Here is a 23,275-nt window from a genome sequence, read left to right as displayed (position 1 = left end):
CCAGAAGAGGCCCTTGTCCCCATCAACATGAGGACAAGGTGCTTTGAGGGGCACCCCAAAGCACCCTCCCCATGTTGAGGGCAAGCAGCTTGGTATGGTTCAGGAGGGGGGGGGTGTTCACTAGTCATCCCCCCCTATCCTGGTTCGACTCGAACATCAAGCCCATCCCTATTCGCCATGCTTGATCCTTTTGTTAAAATATGGTGCTTGGAGTAGGCAAACCTTTTGTTTTGCTTCGAGTGAGGATACATGTTCCTTATTTAATCTACTGAGATTTGTCCCCTGGTCCCACTGTCGATGAATGTTATATATGGGCAGCACAGTATCTAAGTGGTTAACACTTCTGCCTAGCAGCACTAGGGTTGTCAGTTCAAATCCCAACCATGGCACTACCTGTTCTCCTTGTGCCTGTGTGGGTTTCCTATGGGTACTGCAGTTTTCTCCTACACTCCAAAGACATGCCGGTAGGTAAATTGGTCCTAGTATGTATGAATGTGAGTTAGAGACTTTAGATTGTAAGCTCTTTGAAGACAAGGACTGATGTCAATGTATAATAAATGTAAAGCACTGTGTAACTTGATGGTGCTATACAGTATAATTACATGTAATAGATAAATAATAGGAAACTTTATGGCAAATACAAGATGAGTGCTACTGAATGCCGAATGTAAGGAAATCTATGGCCCTGGATTGTGTCTTGATTGGCCTTCTTTTTATACATAGCACTATGAGACCTGTTGGTTTAATGCAAAAAATTATTCACAGTATCTGAAATATTCTATGTCATTTAGAAATTGGCTGTAAAGTGTCTGGCTTTTCCTAATAATATATGCCAAGACACAAATAGGTATGTGAATCCATAAAAAGAAGATACCGATATTACAGATTTGTCAAAAGTTTGAGTTACTGTACTGCCATGTGTATACTTCATCTTTCTGAAAATAATTTAAATGTTCAAAAAATGTCTTATGTTCCCTTTGTTTATTCTTCTTATTGTATTTTTTAAAGCACTTTCATCCATCTTGACAAAATTTGCATGTGTTTTAAATGAAATTTTTTTTGAAGTTTTTCTTTCAGTTGTTCATTTATTTTCTTAATATATTTAATTTCATTGTCCAATAGATATTGAATGCTCTTCAAAGTACTTTCTTTCGGTAACTGTTTCCATATCCACTGCAAACAAAAAAAATATTTTGAGAAAATATTGAACAGCTGAAAGAGGAACAGTTTAAAAAAAAAATAAAATTTAAAGCACATGTAGATTTTGTTAAAATGGAAAAAATCCCTAAATAACGTAGAAACATAAGAATATCCTAAGGGATTTTAATGATTTTTAAGAAAGATGAAGCAGACACATGGCCACGTAGGAGAAGCTGGGATACAATAACTTAATATTTTGACAAATCTGAAATATCACCATCAAGTGAAAGAGACAATTCCAGAAATGATGAGAAAATTTATAGATCTGATATTTTTTAAAACAGAAAAGCAGAGATAAAAGGGCAATAGACACTCAAATCAGCAAAAAGGAAATTATGGAAACGATTTCCCAAGGAAATCCCAGTAATAGAAATTATACCCCCTCTGAAATTTTGTAAGGGCTCGAAGGAAGGCAGTAGGGAAACCTACAAAAAGGACTTAAGAAACAGCGATCAATAGTCATTTACAGGACCGAGGGGAAAAATACACCCTTAAAAAAACAACAATTCTTCTTCATAAAATGCAGTGAACACAAGTGGCAGATATAAATGTCAAAGATTAAAAAAAAAAAAGAAAATCCCCAATCTATCATCAATGATTCATATTAAACAACATATAAATGTGGTGTCTATATCAATGTTTTTTGATAAACAACATACAAAAGTTTTGGAGAAGGACCTCCCTTTTCTGCCAACGTCTAACTTTATTTTTATTTCTTGGATTAAAAATGCAAAACTTATTTGATTGGAAGATTATCGAGTAATGAAAGACAGACACTAAGGGATCTTTAACCCAGTCAAAATATATTTAAACCTGCAGATTAGGGCAGAAATAAAGTATTGTTGTAATGGATAGAAAGAAATATCAGTCCATTCATTTAACACTTTTACAAAATACTACTAATTATAACATTCTAAAAAAAGACCCTACAGTAAAATTCATACAAGAAGTGGGGGATATTTAAAAAAAAAAAGCTCTGATTGGTGTAAGCTGGTAATGCATCTATTCAGGACTTCTGACGGTAGCCTGACATGTCAGAGACTTATATATGGTTTTTAATCTCTAGATGTGGGAACCCCTCCCCTCCCCCCCTCCCCCCCTCCCCCCCTCCCCTTCCTGCTCTCTAGCCCATACCCGTTTTCCATCCCTTTCTCTCCTTCCCTCGCCAGGATAAATATTCCTCTGCAGGTACTTTAGAGGGAAGTATGAACCCGTATTGCAAGGTTATATCCATATGTATTGATGTTTCTAATTATGGGAGAGTGTTCAGTTTGCCTGGCATAAGCTAGGTCAGAGAGGTGAGTGGTGGCGCGCTTTCCTCTAACACAGCGCCCCTTGAAGGTACTCGATCACAGTTTGTTCCCCTTGGGGGTGACGAGTGCCTCCTTTTTTACTGACTATCTCCTAGCTGGTATCCAAGACTCATTGCAGATGCGGAGGAACTATGGAAGGTACTAATAGTTAGAGGCTTCACACTTGTGTCACCTGGTACATGGTTCCCTTCGAGGTTTATTGCTACTGTGATGTTTGTATGACTTCCAATAACCTTGTTTTCTGTTCTCATGGTTTGTACTTTGTTCAGAAATGGATGGATGACAATGTGCTATTATTTTTGTTCTTGTCCTTATATTTCAATAAAAAAAGTTTGGTTAAAAAAAAAAAAGCTCTAGATCACGTGCCAAACACAAGGCCCACGGCCCAAATACAGCCCTCAAGGCCATTTCATGTGGCCCTCGCACCTCCGCTGAGGCTGCAGTAGAGCTCCAGCCCTCCTTAGGGCCTCCTCCAGACCCTGCACTTTCTGCTTCCCAGCTCTGCCCCCAACTTCATCCTAGCAGGAAGACACAAGGTAAGGGGGTGCACTTTGATGCAAGGGGGGGACCCTTGACATCTGATGTAAGGGGCTTAGGATACTCTGGACATCTAATATTACAGATACAAGGTAAGGGGGTGCACTTTGATGCAAGGGGGGGGACCCTTGACATCTGATGTAAGGGGCTTAGGATACTCTGGACATCTAATATTACAGATACAACTGGCCCTTTGGGGGCAATCATAATGCTGATGCGGAAATCGATGAATTTGAGTTTGACACCCCTGTTCTAGAATGTAAACTGATATCAAAAGTTGAATTAATATGGGGCACCCTCCAAGGTAGGTGCTAGGTAAAGTATAGTGGGCCTAGTCTGCTTATCAGCATGGCCATGATTTTCAGCTAGGCTGGCATGTGTTCCCAGGTATGCCTGTTGAGTTGGAGAGTCTCCCCACTGTGTCCCAGTGAGGGCTCTCATTGGGCAGTGCAGGAAACCTGACCAATATCACACCAGGGCTTGTATCCCTGTTACCTCTCCCAGGTGGAGAAAATGGGGTTTCTACCCGCTGGATTAGATTTTCATAGGCTGCATTTTGGTCCCGAGCCCGGGCAATATTAGCAGGAGGGGTTAAATAAGGGATTCTCTTCACATAAGTCTTACAGAACCCCAGCTTTTGTGATAATTCCCCTCTTGCCATGGCTTCCTTAGCCTCTTTCTCAAAGGTCACAGCCCCTTCAGGACCTGGGGAGCTGCTCCCAGCTTCAGACCCCCAAGTCTCGTCAGTTGATCCCCAATGGATCCACATTTGTATTGGAAGGATGGGGATCCAATATTAACAATTCCAGCCTCTTCCTCCTCATCACTAGTACTCGTGGGTGAGGATTTAATGGCCGCAGGCCTGGTATGCTGCGGAATTACAATGGGAGCAGACCCTGCCACTGCTGCAGTAGATGCATCTTCCGGCCATTCACCGGCCATTTTCACTGGCATGCATCCTCTCCCAAGAGAGCTTTGTGACCCAGTCCCCCTTACAGATAATGCTGGCCCACTGTCCACTGGCATGGCCTCCAGCTTCATCATCAACTGTAGCATGCCTCTCCCGCCTCTGCAGAGGATCTTGGACTCTGTGCCGGTCACCTCTTGAGTGTGTCCGACTCCCAAGTAAATACAACTTCTTGGACCAGCCCTCGCTCCTCTCTGCCCATAGCAGCAGATAGCCACACTGCCCACATTGGACCCACGCTTGCACCTTCAAGGTTATGTTTGCACATTGGGGGCATATCGCTCCTAGGTACTCCAGGCCGCCTCCCGTGCACAGCGCGAGTCCTCCTTCAGGCACCATCCGGATGCCTGTGTCCCACACGATAGCTGGGCTGGACTGGTGGGTCTGCTCTGGTGTCTGCCTCGCAGGATCTCCGCCTATGGCTGCAGCGATAGCAGTCACACTCCTCTGCTCTCTCACAAACGCCATATCTCTCTCTCCTACACGTGTCTCCCTCGCATCCACACCCAAAGGAGGGGGTATTAATAGGACTCCCTTGTTCACTCCTGATTGGCTGGATGTTCCCGCTAACTCCACCCTTTCGCCATGTTGGGCAGTGACTCCTCCTGCTAGGCAGGTCTGTGTGAAGCGCACTTTCCTGCGCGGTACAGTAACTCTTCCCCTGCCATGCTCTTTTACTTTAGCCCACAGGGAAGTTGCTGTAAATTGGACCACATCACTTGCCAGACGTGCATCAGCTCCCCTTACTTGCACCCAGGCCACAACTGCACCTTCCTCTCCTGAAGCCAGCTGCCCTTCCTTGCAAGGCAAGAGTAATATTCCACTGTCATAAGCATTGTCAATAGTTCTCTCCCCAGCCACACATGTGCAAGTAAGGTCCTCCATACTGTCTCAGAGGTTAGTCCCACTGCCTCTCCCGGCATGGCCGACTGCAATCCTCACAGTATCACTACACTCACTATACAGAATAAACATCCCGCTGGCAGCAACACGGTCAACATCAGTCCATATAGCTTGTACACACACCTGGCCCCTGGCACCTCACTCCCCGTGCCCCCGGCCACCATCTTCTCCGTCCTCACCAGGACCTCTGACGACATTTTCTCCGTCCCCACCGGGACCTCTCCAATGTCCAGTGTGGGGTTGAGTTCCAGGAAAGCATTCTGAGTCGTGAGTACTGTGAACTGTCCCTGGGGGTCTGCCTAGTCAGAGGGGACCACTCCAGAGAAGGTCAGAGGGATCCAGGAGCTAGCTAGCTGGTGGAGAAATAGAGTAAAGGGGATGCCAGAGTTTAACCCTGAAGAGTAAAAGGGGGTGCCAGCGGTTGGGCCCTGAAGTGTACAGAGTTACAGTGTTGAGAGTTGCAGCAGTATCTACAAGAGGCTACCTCAGTCAGGAAGGACTGGAGGAAGCAGTGTCAAGGACTTTTGAGCTAACCAGAGTGTCAGAAGTCAGTTTTCATTACAGTACAGCAAGTCAGTGATTTCAAGCGCCAGCAAGCGTTGGTTGGCATTCAGCCGGCGTTAAGACAGTGCTGAAAGGCATTTTTCTGGCATTTTTCTTCAAAGTGCCCCGATTTGTACCTAGTTGAGCCAGAGGAGTATCCCACTCATTCCCTTCTCCCATCCCCATATAAAATAAACAAAACAAACCAAAGATGCCGGACTGTTCATTGTCTCAGATCTCACACTTGGGCAATCAGCTTAAATGTGCTGTTGGTGTTAACGGAGACCATGACAGACCCACATCAGGCCCAATACCTGGAAATCCTGCTACATATATTTATGCTAATTCAAAAGCCAAAAAGTGCAATATTTTAAGCTCTGCTTAAGTTGCCTAAAAAAAAAAAAAAAAAAAAAAAAAAAAACAATCCTTCAATATTGTTAAAGAATTTAAGTCTTACAAAAAATTAGTTGATGCAGTTATATGATTTACCTGTTTTTGTAGAATATTCTCTTGGCAAAATGAGATGTCCAAGCAATATACAGTAACAATGAACATAACCTAGGTTTAGATGTGTGAGCCTCTTTCCTTAGTAAAAGGGGAATTGAAAGAGGAAACAATTATGCTTAAGGACACATTTTAATCATGTTAACATCAGCTCTAAATGTTTTTGGAAATGATCCAGTTTGCAAGCAAAAAAAGAAGCGAGGCAATGGGAACATACTGTGGCCTACCTTTGCAAATGGGTTTCTTGGGTGGTGAGAAGAAAATATTGTGTTTAGGGAAGATATTCAATATACAGCCTGCAAATCATTGGGGGGCTGTTTTATTGATGAGATCTTTATATTGTGGGAAGGATCCTAATATACTGTATATTTGAAGAATTTGTAAACATACTAAATACCAACAGTATAGGTATTATTTTTTACAAGTTAAAGGGTAACTCCACTTTTGTGGGGGAAAAAAACAGCAAATAAAGATAAAACATTATAGCGTATACTATTGCGACACAAAACATGTTGTAATTGAACGTTATTAAAGATTACCTTTCCTTTTCAATCTGCAGTTGTTGTAATTTTCTGAAAATGCAATGCAATATGGCTACCTGAAGCTGTTCTGTACACACAATGTGTACTGACCACACCCCAGAAAAATAATTTCCTGCTAGTGTGATTGGCTCACCAATTTTCCCAGAAGTCAGCCTAAGATACAAGATTTCTGGCATCCCCTGCAACATAAATGTCATTTTTGGTGAGATACTCCCAATAGGAACAGGTCTAAAGGGAGGCAGGCCCAGCAGCTTTCCTCATTAGAGCCCTGCAGCTGCCACAGCCTACAGATAATTATGAAGCCACTCCCATTTGACCCACTCAGCACAGAGGCACAGAGAAACAAACAATGATTTTTTCAGAATAACAAAAGGTAGGAATCTGCAACAAAGTTTGTTAAAATCCCTGCAATGTACAGAGATCACCCAGAGGGGAATGATTTTTTTCAAAAGTGGAGTTACGCTTTAAGTGAAAGCAGATCATTTATGTCTTTGGACTTTTTAAATCCAAAGTAAATAGCCATTTTGCTTCCATGCTCAGAAATGTTGTATCCAAACTTTTATTTTTGGAGACCAGTTTTAAAACCTATAGACCCCATAACTGTAGGCATTCAGCTCCTTTTCCCACACATGATGTGAGACTGGTTTATCTCCTCTAAGAAAGAGATTATTTACTGTATATGCTAGATTAATATTATATGCAAATAGAATCCAGGCAGATATTTAAGCCCTTTTTTTTAAAGATCTTTAAGCTTTTACAGGTAAAACTTTTTTCTGTTGATAAATTCGGCAGTAAACGGCATTTTTTTATTTTGTATCTTTTATTTATTTTAACCCTGTAGTTGCCACAAACTTCAATATAGAGTATCTTGAGGTAGCAACAGCTCCAGAGAGCACAGTTGTTTAGTGCAATCTTACAGCTGAATACCAATGGTTAATTATACAGTTTTCTAGGTTAAACCCATGATGTTATCAGTTTTCTGCTGTTTTTAGATAAGATCTATCTTTTAGGCCCCTTTCACACTTGTGCGACCTAAAAAAGCGATTTTTTTTTGCCACGATTTTGACTAAACTTGAAGCAATGCCTGTGTAATATTGAGGTATATGGACCTCGAAATGCATCAAAGTCAGACCAAAGTAGTGCAGGCCTACTTTGAAGTCGTTGCAACTTGAAGTCGCCCAGATATGAACGGTACTCATTGGAAATCATGGAGTACAACTTGTCATGTGACTTTGCAGTCGCAGGACAAGTCGCATAAGTGTGAAAGGGGCCTTAGTGTTCTTGGCATGTTTCTGTTGTACAAGTCAAAACATTTTGTTACATTTCCAGCTGAATTTTTTTCAGGTGTTTCTCAGTACCAGGAGAGGTTCTTGGATTTTAAATCGTGTCTCTGATTATGGCTATCCACTGGACATGTTAAATCTTACTCGTTTTTTTAATGTCCTGAAACATGCCTTACCAACTTCTTTGTTGAACTATGTTGGAGAATCTACAGTCAATAAGCGGTTTGACCACACAAATTTTGGCTTGAAACCTAAACACAGGTAAGTTCTTTAGCTAACTGAATTGGGGACCCTATGCAACCTGTTCTGGCTTTTACAAAACAATGATTGTTTGTTCTACCTTACTGTAGTCAGTAAAAAACTGTGTTTCAGGGATAAGCTAAAGTTTGGGCCATATCAGCCTGAACCTGTGGGCACCTATCAAATGACAGCTGGCTCCCAGCCCAATCAGACACCGCCTGGGAATTTGAAGCAACATATACAGTGGGGAAAATGATGATTTGATCCCCTGCAAAATATGTAAGTTTGCCCACTTACAAAGAAACAAAGTGTCTATAAATGTTACCATAGGTGTACTTTAAATGAACAGAATATCAAAAAAAAAAAAAAAAACCATATGATACAAATGTTATAAATTGAGTTGAAGTTCAACGAGTAAAATAAGTATTTGATCCCCAGGCAAAACATGACTTAGTACTTGGTGGAGAAACCCTTGTTGGCAAGCACAGGTAAGGTAAGACGTTTCTTGTAGTTGGTTACGAGGTTTGCACACATCTCAGAAGGAATTTTGGTCCACTCTTCTTTACAGATCTTCCAGAAGTTTCAGCTCCCTCTATACATTTTCTATAGGATTAAGGCCTGGAGACTGGCTAGGCAACTCCTTGACCTTAATATGTTTGGGCCACTCCTTTGTTGCCTTGGCAGTATGTTTTGGGTCATTGTTATGCTGGAAGACCAATCCATGACCCATGTTCAGTGTTCTGGCTAAAGGAAGAAGGTTTTCATCCAGGATTTTACAATACATGGCCCCATCCATTGGCCCCTCAATCAGGCAAAGTCGGCCTGTATGTTTAGCAGAGAAACAGCACCAAAACAAAATGTTTCCACCACTGCGCTTGACTGTAGGGATGGTGTTCTTAGGGTCATAGTCAGCATTTTTCTTCCTCTAAACACGGTGAAACAAGTTAATTCCAAAGAGCTCAATTTTGGTCTCATCTGACCACAGCACTTTCTCCCAACCCTTCTCTGAATCATTCAGATGTTCATTGGCAAACTTCAGAGGGGCCTGTACATGTGCTTTTTTGAGGAGGGGGACTTTGCAGGCACTGCAGGATTTCAATCCATGGCGGCATATTGTGTTACCAATGGTTTACCATATTGTGTTACCAATGGTTTGTTTGGTGACTGTGGCTGATCCCCCACTTTTCTCAAGATCATCATTACCCAATGTGGCAAATTCCTCCATGGAGCTCATGGAGCTCCAGACCAAGGGCAATAGATGGTTATTTTGTATTTCTTCTATTTGCATATAATCAATCCAACGGTTGTCTCCTTATTACCAAGCTTCTTGCTGATGGTCTTGTAGCCCATTCCAGCCTTTTGCAGGCCCACAATCTTGTCCCTGACGTCCTGTGACAGCCCTTTGGTCTTGCCCATAGTGGCAAAGTATTTTATACACATAACAAGTTGTTGTTAGGAGCATCTTCTTAAATTGGCAGGACTAATCTGTGTACCATATGAGCACATACTGTAGCCAATCTGTGGGAGTCAGAATTATTGTTGGTTTGTAGAGGATCAAATACTTATTTTACTCACTGAATTGCAACTCAATTTATAACATTTGTATTATGTTTTTTTTCTGTACTTTTAGTTGATATTCTGTCTCTATCATTTAAAATACACCTATGATAACAATTATAGACCCTTAATTTTTTTTGTAAGTGGGCAAACGTACAGGGTCAAATAATTATTTTTACCACTGTAACTAAGAGGTGGGACTGCTGGTGACATTTGGACAATGTCATTGTGGTGTCTTTGTAAGTTCTAGTGAAAGGAACTGAAAGCACAGAAGATGATATCTTCCTTTCAAGCTATGGTCTGTAAACTACAAATCCATCTGTCCCCACATGTAATGGAGATGTGGAAAAGGAAAATGTGCTTGCAATCCAAATCAGAGTAGCTGCCTTGGTAGTGACCATGAATTTAGCAGATTGAAATATAAAACAGAATGCATTTTATTTAACTATTTTACTGCCACTGATGCTTGCAATCTGCAGACGAGACACCAGGGGTCTAACTAAAACCCCTGACGTCTCATCAAAGAGAACATGTTACAACAACACTATATCCCATAGGGGACTTTTTTTTGTCTCCAATGTGGTATAAATATTATGTACTGAAAAAAGTTAAAAATGTAAAGTTACATCCAAGAATATCCCCCCCCCCCCCATAAAATAACAAAATGTTGAGCCCGTCCAATCCCTGAGTACATGCACATTGCTTGCTTACACATTTTACATATTGCTGTTCATGTCATAGTGAGAACAATAATTCCAGTCCTCTTATTCATGGTAACTTTAAATGTTGACCTGTAGGAGCTTTTAAAGTGTTTTAACTAATCCTTAGGCCTAAAATTATTAATTAAGCATGTGTACAAAAAATGTAAACACAGAAAAGGGGTTAAAGGATTACTAGGTAAAAATAAGGAAAATTAGTACACCCCTCACAGTTTTGTAAATATTTTATTATATCTTTTAATGTGACAACACTAAAGACATTACACATTGCTACAATGTAAAGTAGTGAGTGTACAGCTTGTATAACAGTGTAAATTTGCTGTCCCCTCAAATAACTCAACACACAGCCATTAATGTCTAAGCTGCTGGCAAAAAAAAGTAAGTACACCCCTAAGTAAAAATGTCCAAATTGGGCCCAATTAGCCATTTTCCCTCCTTGGTGTCATGTGACTCATTAGTGTTACAAGGTCTCAGGTGTGAATGGGGAGAAGGTGTGTTAAATTTGGTGTTATCGCTCTCACTATCTCATACTGGTCACTGGAAGTTCAACGTGGCACCTCATGGCAAAGAACTCTCTTAAGATCTGAAAAAAAAGAATTGTTGCTCTAGATAAACATGGCCTAGGCTATAAGAAAATTGCCAAGATGCTAAAACTAATCTGCAGCATGGTGGCCGAGGTTTTAACAGAACAGGTTCCACTCAGAACAGGCCTCACCATGGACGACCAAAGAAGTTGAATGCACGTGCTTAGCGTCATATCCAGAGGTTGTCTTTCGGAAATAGTCGTATGGGTGCTGCCAGCATTTCTGCAGAGGTTGAAGGGGTGGGGGGTCAGCCTGTCAGTGCTCAGACCATACGCCGCAGACTGCATCAAATCGGGCTGCATGGCTGTTATTCCAGAAGGAATCCTCTTCTAAAGATTATGCACAAGAAAGCCAGCAAACAGTTTGCTGAAGACAAGCAGACTAAGGGCATGGATTGCTGGAACCATGTCTTGTGATCTGATGAGACCAAGATAAATGTTTTTGGTTCAGATGGTGTCAAGCGTGTGTGGCAGGACCCAGGTGAGGAGTACAAAGACAAGTGTGTGTTGCCTACAGTCAAGCATGGTGGTGGGAGTGTCATGGTCTGGGGCTGCATGAGTGCTGCTGGCACTGTGGAGCTACAGTTCATGAACCAGGGAACCATGAATGCCAACATGTACTGTGACATACTGAAGCAGAGAATGATCCCCTCCCTTCGGAGACTGGGACGCAGGGTAGTATTCCAACATGATAACGACCCCAAACACACCTCCAAGACTACCACTGCCTTGCTAAAGAAGCTGAGGGTAAAAGTGGTGGACTGGCCAAGCATGTCTCCAGACCTAAACCTTATTGAGCATCTGTGGGGCATCCTCAAACGGAAGGTGGAGGAACGCAAGGTCTCTGACATCCACCAGCTCCATGATGTCATCATGGAGGAGTGGAAGAGGACTCCAGTGGCAACCTGTGAAGCTCTGGTGAACTCCATGCCCAAGAGGGTTAAGGCAGTGCTGGAAAATAATGGTGGCCACAAAAAATATTGACACTTTGGGCCCAATTTGGACATTTTAACTTAGGGATGTACTCACTTTTGTTGCCAGCGGTTTAAACATTAATGGCTGTGTGTTGAGTTATTTTGAGGGGACAGAAAATGTACACAGTTATAAAAGCTATACACTCACCAATTTACATTGTAGCAAAGTGTAATTTCTTCAGTGATGTCACATGTAAAGGTATAATAAAATATTTACAAAAATGTGAGGGTGGTGAGGGTGTACTCACTTTCGTGAGATACTGTGTGTGTATATATATATATATATATATATATATATATATATATATATATATACACACACAGTATCTCACGAAAGTGAGTACTGTGTGTGTATATATATATATATCTAGAATTATAATATAATGTGTATATATATATATATATATATATATATATATATATATATATATATATATATATATATATATACATTATATTATAATTCTAGAAGCAGATTGCCCTCCTAAATGCACATATTTTTGCTTAATAATGAAGCTTGCCATGTATTTGTGTTTTTGACTGTATGAATGAATGTATGGTCACTTCATAGTTGAAAAAAATCATGATACGTCTATACATCATGTCTGATACAGTTATTGTTTTCCAGGTGCAAAACAATTAAACAAAAAGTTACTCTCTATAAAAATGTTGTAGTTTTGAAAAACTCTACTGTACTGTTGCATTGGTTATATAAGATGTTGTAAAAACACAGGACCTTGGAAAAGTACAAGGTAATACTTGGCAGATTAGATATAATAAGATATTGCATATCTAATATCAGTGTTGCCAATAATCCCAATCAGCATATCAGTTATCTCTATACATGACACATAAAATCATGTTTTATTACAATTCTCAAACAAATAAAAAAAGTTAAGTTCAGAAACTCAGTATTATAACTGAGGTTTGAATGTTGCTTACTTTTTTTTTTATTTTGCAGTGGTGTCTCATGACTGTGTAGCTTTTATTTAGTCCATGAAATTTGTTTCAGGATTCATATAAAGATAAGCATAAAATCATAAGCTTTTTGGCTGGAGCATATGCATACTTTTAGAGAAAGCTTTTGCCTAACCCTCCTCCTGATCTAAATATTCCTTTGCTTTGACTTTGCCCGAGCCTATTGTTCCTGTAACCATCTCTTAGGTCCAACTCCTGGGCTGTTTAATAATATAGGTTTTGTGCTTTCAGAAAATAGAGGGGAATCCTTTAGCATATGGCTGTAATGTGTTGCCTTTTGTTTGGGGGACTTCAATTTATCAGAGGTTTTAGCCAAGGTGGTGTTTTGTGAACTCTGCTGATTTATTTCCTCTTCAGAAATGCTTGATGTACCTACACACATATGAAAATTTCATATAGTCTCCCTAAAAAGATGACTGTCAGAAACATAGGCCTCAAATCTAAGTGTTTAGATCTGGTGGGTTGATCATTTTTCAGAAATCCAAAAAGGGATCTGATATGCTACTGTATATAAACATCTTGTGATGTTATGTTCTAGTGGAGCTCTAATTTAAAGCGTTTGTTACCCTAGAAAAAAATAAATAAATTGATCCTGTTCCCTTCAAGCATGTAAATTCAGCACAGATCTTGTGCTGTGTAATTTGTCCTTTTGTTTCACCTGAAATACTTGGCTGATCGTGCCTGGTTTGCCCTCCCCCCTGTAAACTGACCACGGTTTATCAAGGCTCTTGAGCCCTGACACCGTGGTCATTTTATGTGCCTTCCTCATCTGCAGCTCTCCTCTGTCCCCCCTCCCCGCCTGTCAGCTGTGTTAGTGTCTGCCCCTCCCTTCCCTCCTGCAGAAATAACTGTCATTTTTACGCACTCACCTGTCTTCCTTAATGCTAAGTGCCCAGAGTATCTGTTTTTTTAAAAAATGCCGTTCTATACCTTATATCCTTGTGCCGCTCGTCGCTCACAGGACGGGCCACCTCTTTCCTCCTCTACTCCTCCCGACTGACGTCAGCAAGGGAATCTCAGCCCCACCCACTGTAGCTGACAGATTGGGAGAGGGAGCAGCGGGCAATAACGTGACCGCAAAGCGAGGCTAGGATGTAAGGTATAGAACGGCATTTTAAAATAAAACACATACATACATTGGGCATTTAGCATTTGGGAAGACAGGTGAGTGCCTAAAAATAACCAAGTGGGGTTACCACTTTAATGCATGTGTTCTATTTGCCTATGTAGCAAAATGTGAATTAAAGCCAAAGTCAAAAAATATATACTGTGTGTGTATGTGTATATATATATATATATATATACACAGTGTATTGTCAAAAGTATTGGGACTACCTTTACACGCACATGACCTTTAATGGCATCCCGGTCTTAGTCCATAGGGATTAGTGTTGACTTGGCCCCTACTTTGCAGCTATATCAGGTTCAACTCTTCTAGGAAGGCTGTCTACAAGGTTTCAGAATGTGTCTATGGGGATGTTTGACCATTCTTCCAGAAGCACATTTGTGAGGTCAGGCTCTGTTGTTGGACGAAAAGGCCTGGCTCGCAGTCTCTGTTCTAAATCATCCCAAAGGTGTTGAACTAGAGTGGAGACTGCAAGCCAGGCATTCTCGTCCAAAATCAGTGCCTGACCTCACAAATGCGCTTCTGGAAGAATAGTCAAACATTCCCATAGACACACTCCTAAACCTTGTGGACAGCCTTCCCAGAAGAGTTGAAGCTGTTATAGCTGCAAAGGGTGGGCCAAGTCAATACTGAACCCTACTGACTAAGACTGGGATGCCATTAAAGTTCATGTGCATGTAAAGGCAGGCGTCCCAATAATTTTGGCAATATAGTATTGTATTGTAGTAGTGTATATATATATATATATATATATATATATATATATATATATATATATATATTATATATATATATATATATATATATATAGAGAGAGAAAGATTAGTGACTTCAGATATATACATGTAAATGCCACACCTCTGTAAAGGTGCTAATAGCATCTTTATCCTGTTCTAATGTAGGAGCTCCAGCATTGGGACATACTGTATGTAGAAATACTGTAACTGTATTGAGGAGATGACTGCAATGTCCCAAAGAGATGTTGCAACCAATCAAAAAAACTGATTTAGAATCACTGTAGACATCTAATGGGTACCAGGACTGTTTAAGCAAGGGGAAAAAAGCATTTGCCATAGGCTCACAAGGACGTGTATTTAATAGATATGGAAGTAAAGAAGTTTGAATCACAAAGCTATTGATTCTGTAGATTCAATTGCCAAAAAAGAAAATTGTTGACTTGTTAGGGCCTGACACCAAAGGGCTGTAAATTCAAATGTTATTCAGTCAGTCTAATATAAACTAGCACTAAATGTAGGGGAACTCTGTGCTTAGACTGTTGTATCCAGAACATCCGGTCATCAGTACAAGGGTCTTTGAAAATGCCCAGTAGGAGGGCGAAACGCGTTGACGTAACTTCCGACACGGACCAGACGTATCGTCACTTCCGGCAAAAGCCCTTCCTGGTTATACAGTGGAACGCACGCCAAATGCGTCCACTATCTCTGTAATCAATTGCGATACCATTTACTTTGTTTGTGAGTGTGTTTTTAAACCCTTACTTTTTGGCAATACATTTTTAACCACTTAAGCCCCGGAAGATTTTACCCCCTTCCTGACCAGGGTTTTTTTGCGATTTTTTACTGCGTAACTTTAACGGACAATTGCGCGGTCGTGCGACGCTGTTCCTAAACAAATTTGAAGTCCTTTTTTTTCCCACAAACAGAGCTTTCTTTTGGTGGTATTTAATCACCTGTGCGATTTTTACTTTTTGCGCTATAAACAAAAAAAGAGCGTACATTTTGCAAAGCAACAATATTTTTCACATTTTTTTTATGAAATTCCCCAAAAAAATGTAAAAATCTAAATTGTTTGGTAAAAAAAAATCACAAAAAGCGTATTTTGATAGGTTTGCGCAAACGTTATTGCGTTTACTAACTAAGGGAAAGATTTCTGTAATTTTTGGTGTTTTTTTTTTTAACGCGTAATGTCTGCTATCTACGATTTTTTTTGCGGTACTGCGACATTGCGGCGGACAGATCGGACCCTTGACTGACATTTTTGACACTTTTGGGGTTACCAGTGACATTACTGCAGTAATCAGTGCTATACATATGCACTGTTACTGCAAAATGACACTGGTAGTGAAGGGGTTAACTTTATTTGAGAGGGAGGGGTGGTGTGTGTCCCTAGGGGCGTGATTCTTACTGTGATTGGCTGTGGCTTGAAGTGTAGGAACAATGATCAACGGTCCTACATAGTAGAACCGTATGATCACTGTTTCTACACAGGGGAGAATGACAGGCGGCTTGTTTACATCAGCCGCCTGCCTTTCTCCCTCTGCACCGACTATCGGCGAGTGACCGGCGGACATCGGGTCCACCGGTCACACGCACGGACTTGCTGGGGAACGAGCCGGGGCGGGAGCACGCCTCCGCGGGCGGGCGCTCGCCCGCTATTGGCTCCCAAGCAAGTGACAGGCTAGTGACGTACCGGTACGTCACTTTGCCTGGCCGGGGCTGACTGCCGACGTATATCGTCGTGCGGCGGTCCACAACCGGTTAAATACATACTTCACTATGTGCGGTCCTTTTATATTTTAATGGTGGATACAGAGGAGGATCATACCCACTTCTATCCGAGGACATATGAATACACCGAGTGATAGTCCATGAAAAGATGGCTCTGTGCAGCATATAATTCAAGCGCTAACAATCTGGCATTGTGGTGAGTGGGGAACCAAGAGGGGTCACCATCACCTTGGAGCACCTTTAAGTTATTTATTTCTGCACTGGAGCACTTTATTTGGATTTTTTTACCCATTTTAAAAGGGCTATTTATTTATTTATTTTGCACATATCACCAAATTGAAATTGTTGATGCTATATGCTAGCGCTGCTTAATTTTGGTTTTATATATTTCACCTAAGGTTTTCTTAGAGTTGCAGCAGCTGCATCTCATATATGCACTTTATATTCATATTTATATATTTATTCCTTTAAAGAGTGTGTGTATATATATATATATATATATTTATCATTTTATATTTGATTTTGGTTCATTTTGCACTGATTTAACATATCACCAGTGCGGGAATTAATATATATATTTTTCACAAGTAGAGGGCTGAATTTCCCCAAAAGAGACAGAAACAACAACAAAAAACTTAGCTCCTCACTCTTTCCAAAAAGGTCTTTTTAGAGATACACTTTAATTTATGTATGAGAATGTAATTAGCATTGTAATTGAGGCAATACAGGAACTTCCATTGATGACCTGTTCCTCTTCTTTCTGTCATACTGATCCAGTTGCTTTAAGATGTTCCGAGGCTCTGATTTGTATCTAGTATGCTGGTCAGAAAATGTCCCTTTCTAATCTGAAAGCCTTTGCCAGGTCAGTGACTCAAACTACTGAAGTCATAGACAGTCAAGCAACTAGGATTTTTAGAGGGAGTTCAGCAATGGCAGCCCTAATATTCAGCAATAGTATAATTCAGCAGTGAATTTTATTGGCAAGTGTTAAAGTAGTAGGGGTGATTTTCCCTACATATAGTGTGCTATATATAAAGTGTGTAAGTGGGGCATCGATTCGGTATATTAACTTATTGCAAAGACAATCTGTGTTTCCTGCTTGGGACTCATTTACATCATATGGTTTGCAGTTCATTTTGTTGGCATTTTGACTGCATTTAACTACTGACTTCCTGAGTTCAACTGACTAATCTAGAAAAAACATGTCAGCTGAGACCCGATGATAGCTATGTCATTTATAATGGTATCTAAGCTTTCAGGTTTCCTTGGTCATTACATTTCCAAGGTCATATGTGTTTGCAACACAATATATAAGCAATGCAAACAGTACAGTGCTCACCTTACTATCTAATATCTATAAACTTTATTTAAAGCCTAGTTATATTGGAAAACAGATATGGTTTACTGCTGTTCACTGGAGTAAAGCAAATAACAGTATCTGCTTTCCTCATGCTAGGCCGGCCATACATAGTGCGAATTCCCCCATCAACACAGTGCTGACAGGGGAATCCTTCCTGCCAAGCTATAGCAGCCGCTAGCAATCGTAAGAGAATCCACCCAGCTGGTTGTACCCAAGTAGATTGATCCACTTGGAACAATGGTGAATCGCCGAGATTTGAACTGTGTATGGCCGGTATTACAAACAGGCATATTCTTCTGAAATAATGGTGCATCTTTATGGAAGGTTAGGAAATATTTTCCATAAGAACAATCACTTCACAGTCCTATTTGTCCATGGCTAATCCTAAAGTTGAAAGGATGTTTTAGTTTTGAATAGAGTGGGAAAGAGTTAAAATCTCTGTTAGGTTTTTATTTCTTGTCTGTAACCCCATTAAGAAGATTTTCTCTCACTTTCTGTACAAAAAATGTGGAGTATGGTTGTCACTGGGAAAGGAAGACTTAAAACATTATCAGATGTTCTAACCCTTCATCACTCTACTTAAAATGTGTTTCTTTTTATTGTCTATTGATGGACACCAGAATGTAGTAATTCTTGGACAAATAGGTTATACTGCTGCATTCAAGCGGCTTGGCAAACAAAAAAAGTTAAGCTAGCCCCCGTATTACCCCACCTCCAATTCTTATGGGTCAGTTTTTTTGCTAGTGTCCTAGGTGTTGGGATACTTTTTCATCAGGTCCGCTGAGAAAACAAAATCTTGATTTATTTAGCATTTTTTTTTTTACTTATTTTGCTTCTTCCCAATATACTCTGTTCTCAGCAGATGTTTTCTCTCTTCAGTCAAGATATTTAATATACTGCTTGAGCTGGTCTCTATACTGCAGCTATTTGGATTGGCTATTCCTCAGAAACAACTTTGAAGGCTGTAACCAAGCTTTGCTAGACCAAAGATATCAGGACTAGCATGGAAAGTAACCTTTGGACACTGGGCTTTGCTTGTGGCCCTTTGTGTACTGTGTTAGTTGCAGGGTGCTCTACAGGTCTAGAGACATGGCACAGCCTCTGGTGTTACCCAATCTTTACCGTCTCAATTGACAAGAAGGACCATCCAGGTTGTGCTATGCTTTGTAATTATATCGCACATGTGGATCCCTCTGCTCTGTCAGACACAGTGGTTCCCTAAATTGTGACCTTGGGGCTGTTGTCTGTCTCTGCAGTCTCTCTTTTAAATGAGGGTGATTGAGCAATATACAAGGAGAGAGGATTCCAGGCTGAAATTGATTGTGGCTCATGCTTGTTTGCTGGTTCATAATCTGACCAGCAGAATCTCTGGTGAGTTTTACCTAGGCAAGATCATTGAGCACTGTGGTGGAAGAATCCTCACCTATGAACACCTTGTGATTTGATGACTAGCACTGTTTGCACTTTGTCACTAGAGGATTGCAATATGGACTCTATCCAATGAATTTTATATCCCTCATATATTCATTGTATATTTTGTTATTTATTGCGGACAGCTTCTGATATTATTTATTGCACTACATGAGCACTTTTTTCCAATATTTATTGCACTTGCACTTTGATGTTTGAGGATTTTCTTTTTTTTGGTTATAATTTTGTTGCACAATATTGATTTATTATCTGTAGATTAGCACAAGCATATAATATTATATACGTAGAGTAGTATTAATTTAAAATTAATTGTTGCTTGATATATTTACATATTTATTGCACTGTAATCTAGCACATTTTTGCACCAGCACTTTTTTGATCAGTTTACACATGAGATTTAATTCAATCACTCCATAAGACAAGTCCAGCACTTCAATATTTAATATTTAATAATCATAACCACCAAGAGTTTTAAAAATTTTATTTTGAACCAGAATTTATAGTTTAATAGGAGTATATTCTGTGGATATTGTGCTTATTTCAGTCTTTACTCATCACTTAAATAGCATTGTTGTGGTTTATTGGCTGCATCTCTGATAGTATACCCCTATTGGTTAAAGGTCTATAACACATCTGTCCCAAAAAACTCCTGTGCGCTAGTTCCCTTATTAATTAATTCTCTTTTAAATTAGCCTTTTAATGTGTGGGGCTGTGTGTGTGCTTTAAGTAAGGGATTCTGCATATTGGCACTTTCAGGCCCCTTGTTTACTGTGTCAGTCAGCCCCACTGACCACTTCTTAGGTTCAGAGCCATGGCACAGCCGGTGATGTAATACAGTCTCTGTAGTTTTTCTATGTATATGAGTGTATGCTTGCATTTACTACATTCCTATATCTAAATGTTAATACACTGAACTCTGGCTGAGGCCATGCGGAACGTGCTTCCAGCATAAATGCAGCTGTTCATATCGGCAGCACCGGGGAAGAAGACCCACTTAGTGAGGTGGCATGTAAGTGTTATGCTGGCATCAATGAGTTAAGTTGTTATCACTTAAATGAAACTGCTTATTTATGTGTTTTCATTACTGCCAGGCATAAACTGGGGCCTTTAGGCATCAGTGTTCTTAGGTCCAGGACAATGTAGAGATTTGCTAAACCTACTTAAATCCATCCAGTACGAGAGAGCATGTTTTAGGAAAACATCCTTTAGACATAATTTTAAATTACCTTTTTTCCCTATTGTTGCTAGGATTTTTAGCCAGCATCCAATGGTGAATGATGATCTTCCAAACCGAATTATTGCAGGCACTGTACTGGTGAAGTGCAACGTATCAAAGTTTACAGAAACAGATGCCATTTTTGATGATGAGACTGTAGAAAAGAACATTGATGCTGTCATATTTGCAACAGGTTATAGCTTCAGCTTCCCTTTTTGTAAAGAGATTAAAGTAGAAAAAAACAAAGTGTCATTGTATAAATACACTTTTCTGCCAGAGCTGGAGAAACAGACACTGGCTGTCATTGGTTTGATACAACCACTTGGAGCCATCATGCCCATCTCGGAACTTCAGTGTCGATTGGCTGCAAGGGCCTTTACTGGTAAGTACCCATATTTTAAAGATCTTAGTGGGAAAATGAAAAACAAATATATTCAGTGTTAGATTTCTTGCCATATACTAAGCTTCTACTAGCAGAGAGCTGCCATTGTAATATATATTTTAAAAATGTATTTCTGTAAAAGGCTGTATCCATTTTCTCAGTCTTCACTAGTAGGTACCCATATATTAAAAATCTTAATAGGAAACTATAAAACCGTAATATTCAGTGCTAGAGTTCTTGCCATATACTGTACTTCTGCTCGGAGGGACCTGTAATTACAATATCTCTGTAAATGTTTTCCTTTGAAAGGCCTTATGAATTTCTTAAATGTTCATTCTTTCTTAAATGTTCATATTATAACTGGGTACTAACATTTATAGGTAAAGTTGATCCAGGTAATATCCGATTGCCTCTCAGGGGATCAGAAAGGAGTTTTTTTCCCCTGCTGTAGAAATTTGGATGGAGGTTTTTTGCCTTCCTCTGGATCAACTTTGGGTATAGGATTGTGTATATGGAATTGTATTTTTTTTTTCTCTTTTGGTTGAACTAAACGCACTTGTGTTTTTTCAACCTGACTAACTATGTAACTGTAATGCTTCCCCCCTTTCACTGTTCGTTTGACAGCATAAACATTTTATTTTACCCCAATTTTAAGTACCTGTGACAATAATTACTAAGATATACAGAAAGGGTGACTCTTCCTAGTGGGAACAAATACAGAAATAAAGCCATGACAATGTTTCTAACTCTTTCCTACTCTATCCAAAAACTACAAAAAAATGTAAAGTATTGTTTTATTGCACATTTTGGCAAAAAAATAAAAATACTTACTTTATTTTTTTTTTTGCCCTTCAATCCGAAGGAGTAAAACTGCTGCCCTCGGTTAGTGCCATGAAGGAGGATATCAAGATGAAGAAAGAAGAAATGGCAAAACGGTAAGCTTGAAAATGCTGCTAGAAATAAGATTACCAGGCGTTTATAAAAAAAAAAAAACTATTTGGGATGATTATAGTCCATTAACTCTTAGTAATATCTTTTTTTAAATAATTGAGATATAACTTTGCCAGTATACAAAAATGATGGCCATTTATTGTTTGTTTGTTATGATAGACAGATTTACAGTAAATTACTGGGAATATCCTGCAAATAAGTGACAATTTTTTTTGGAAATATACCTCCCAGAATGGTGACTAGACCTGAAAATTATGACCTGGCACAGAATAAATAAAATTATAATGCACATTACACCAAAATGTATCCATAAACTATGGTGTTACTCCAAATCGGTCCACACTTGCCCGTCACAGTCAGGTCAGCTCATCACCGGCAGTCACTGTTACAGGAAAAATGGATAGCAGCACACTGACTTATTCTAAAGTCACTTTTTTCCCTTAATCCATAATATCAATTGCACAGGAGATGAGCAGAGACTTTTGACATGTTGCACGTACACATGAGCTGAGATTCTATAATTCAACCCTGTGTGCACTAAACATGTTAGAATTTTGTGCTAATCTCTTGGACAATTGTTTTTCAGATCAAGAAGAAGCTACTTTAGAATATCAATAATTGCTAATCCTCCCCATTTTATTCAAAATCCCCAAGTTTTGGCTTAAACTCACTTTAAATAAAATGTAGGTAGGGTGCGTGGGAATATAACAGTATTCAGATAATGATTGTAAAACCCTTTACATGTACAAATAGTATTCAGATTTATGATAATTACAACTGTGCTGATTAAAGCAGACAACATTAGGAAATATATTATTAATAGTATTTACCTATTCTGATTCTATTTCTTTTATTTTCAGCTATGTGAACAGTCAGCGTCATACCATACAGGTGGACTACATAGAGTACATGGATGAATTAGCAGAATTGCTGGGAGTGAAGCCCGATTTTTGGAAACTCTTTCGTACTGACCCCAAACTTGCCTGGCATGTCTATTTTGGACCCTGTACACCTTATCAGTATCGAATAACTGGACCTGGAAAGTGGGACAAAGCCAGAAAAACCATCCTAAGTCAATGGGATCGAACAGTGAAGCCAACAAGAACTCGCTATGTAGAGCCAAGCTCTGGCATCTCTCCTATACAATTGTTTCTTCTGGGAATACTGGTGGTTTTTGCTGCTGTATTTTTTTTCTCTTAAAAAAATTAGATCATCATATATTACGTTTCAGTGGGCCAATTGTCCAGCAGTAAAGCGTGAGAGATACTGTGCAAACTTTTGAATGATTTGCATATGAACTATGAAACGCAAACATAATTAAGTTGAATTTGTCAACCTAAGGAAATGAATGTACTAATGACTTGAAATGAATCCAAGGTTAGGTACAGTATAATCAATCATATCACAATGAACCCTCAGCTCTACCTGTCCTAGATTACTTTGTGTTTTATAATATTGCTAAATGCCATAGGAAAGTTGTTTGGTGCTTTCTTTCCAC

The 23,275-nt window shown here is 39.7% G+C and overlaps 1 protein-coding gene across 1 annotated transcript in view; it reads left to right on the top strand.

Moving 5' to 3' along the window:
* Positions 1-22,982, top strand: part of LOC309562226 (uncharacterized protein) — a 154,623-nt gene extending 131,641 nt beyond the window's left edge. Inside the window, exons 14-17 of the mRNA XM_082266351.1 lie at positions 7,854-8,053; positions 20,477-20,826; positions 21,689-21,761; positions 22,638-22,982. Coding sequence (XP_082122477.1) covers positions 7,854-8,053; positions 20,477-20,826; positions 21,689-21,761; positions 22,638-22,977 — 963 coding nt within the window. The 3' untranslated portion in view covers positions 22,978-22,982. The remainder of the gene's footprint in view (positions 1-7,853; positions 8,054-20,476; positions 20,827-21,688; positions 21,762-22,637) is intronic.
* The last annotated feature ends 293 nt before the right edge of the window (positions 22,983-23,275 follow it).

Source organism: Pelophylax lessonae (genome assembly GCF_965119305.1).
Source record: "Pelophylax lessonae genome assembly, chromosome: 8".
NCBI classification, from domain to species: domain Eukaryota; kingdom Metazoa; phylum Chordata; class Amphibia; order Anura; family Ranidae; genus Pelophylax; species Pelophylax lessonae.
Note: the sequence above shows the minus strand (reverse complement) of the source record. Positions and strands in the feature narration are given on the sequence as shown.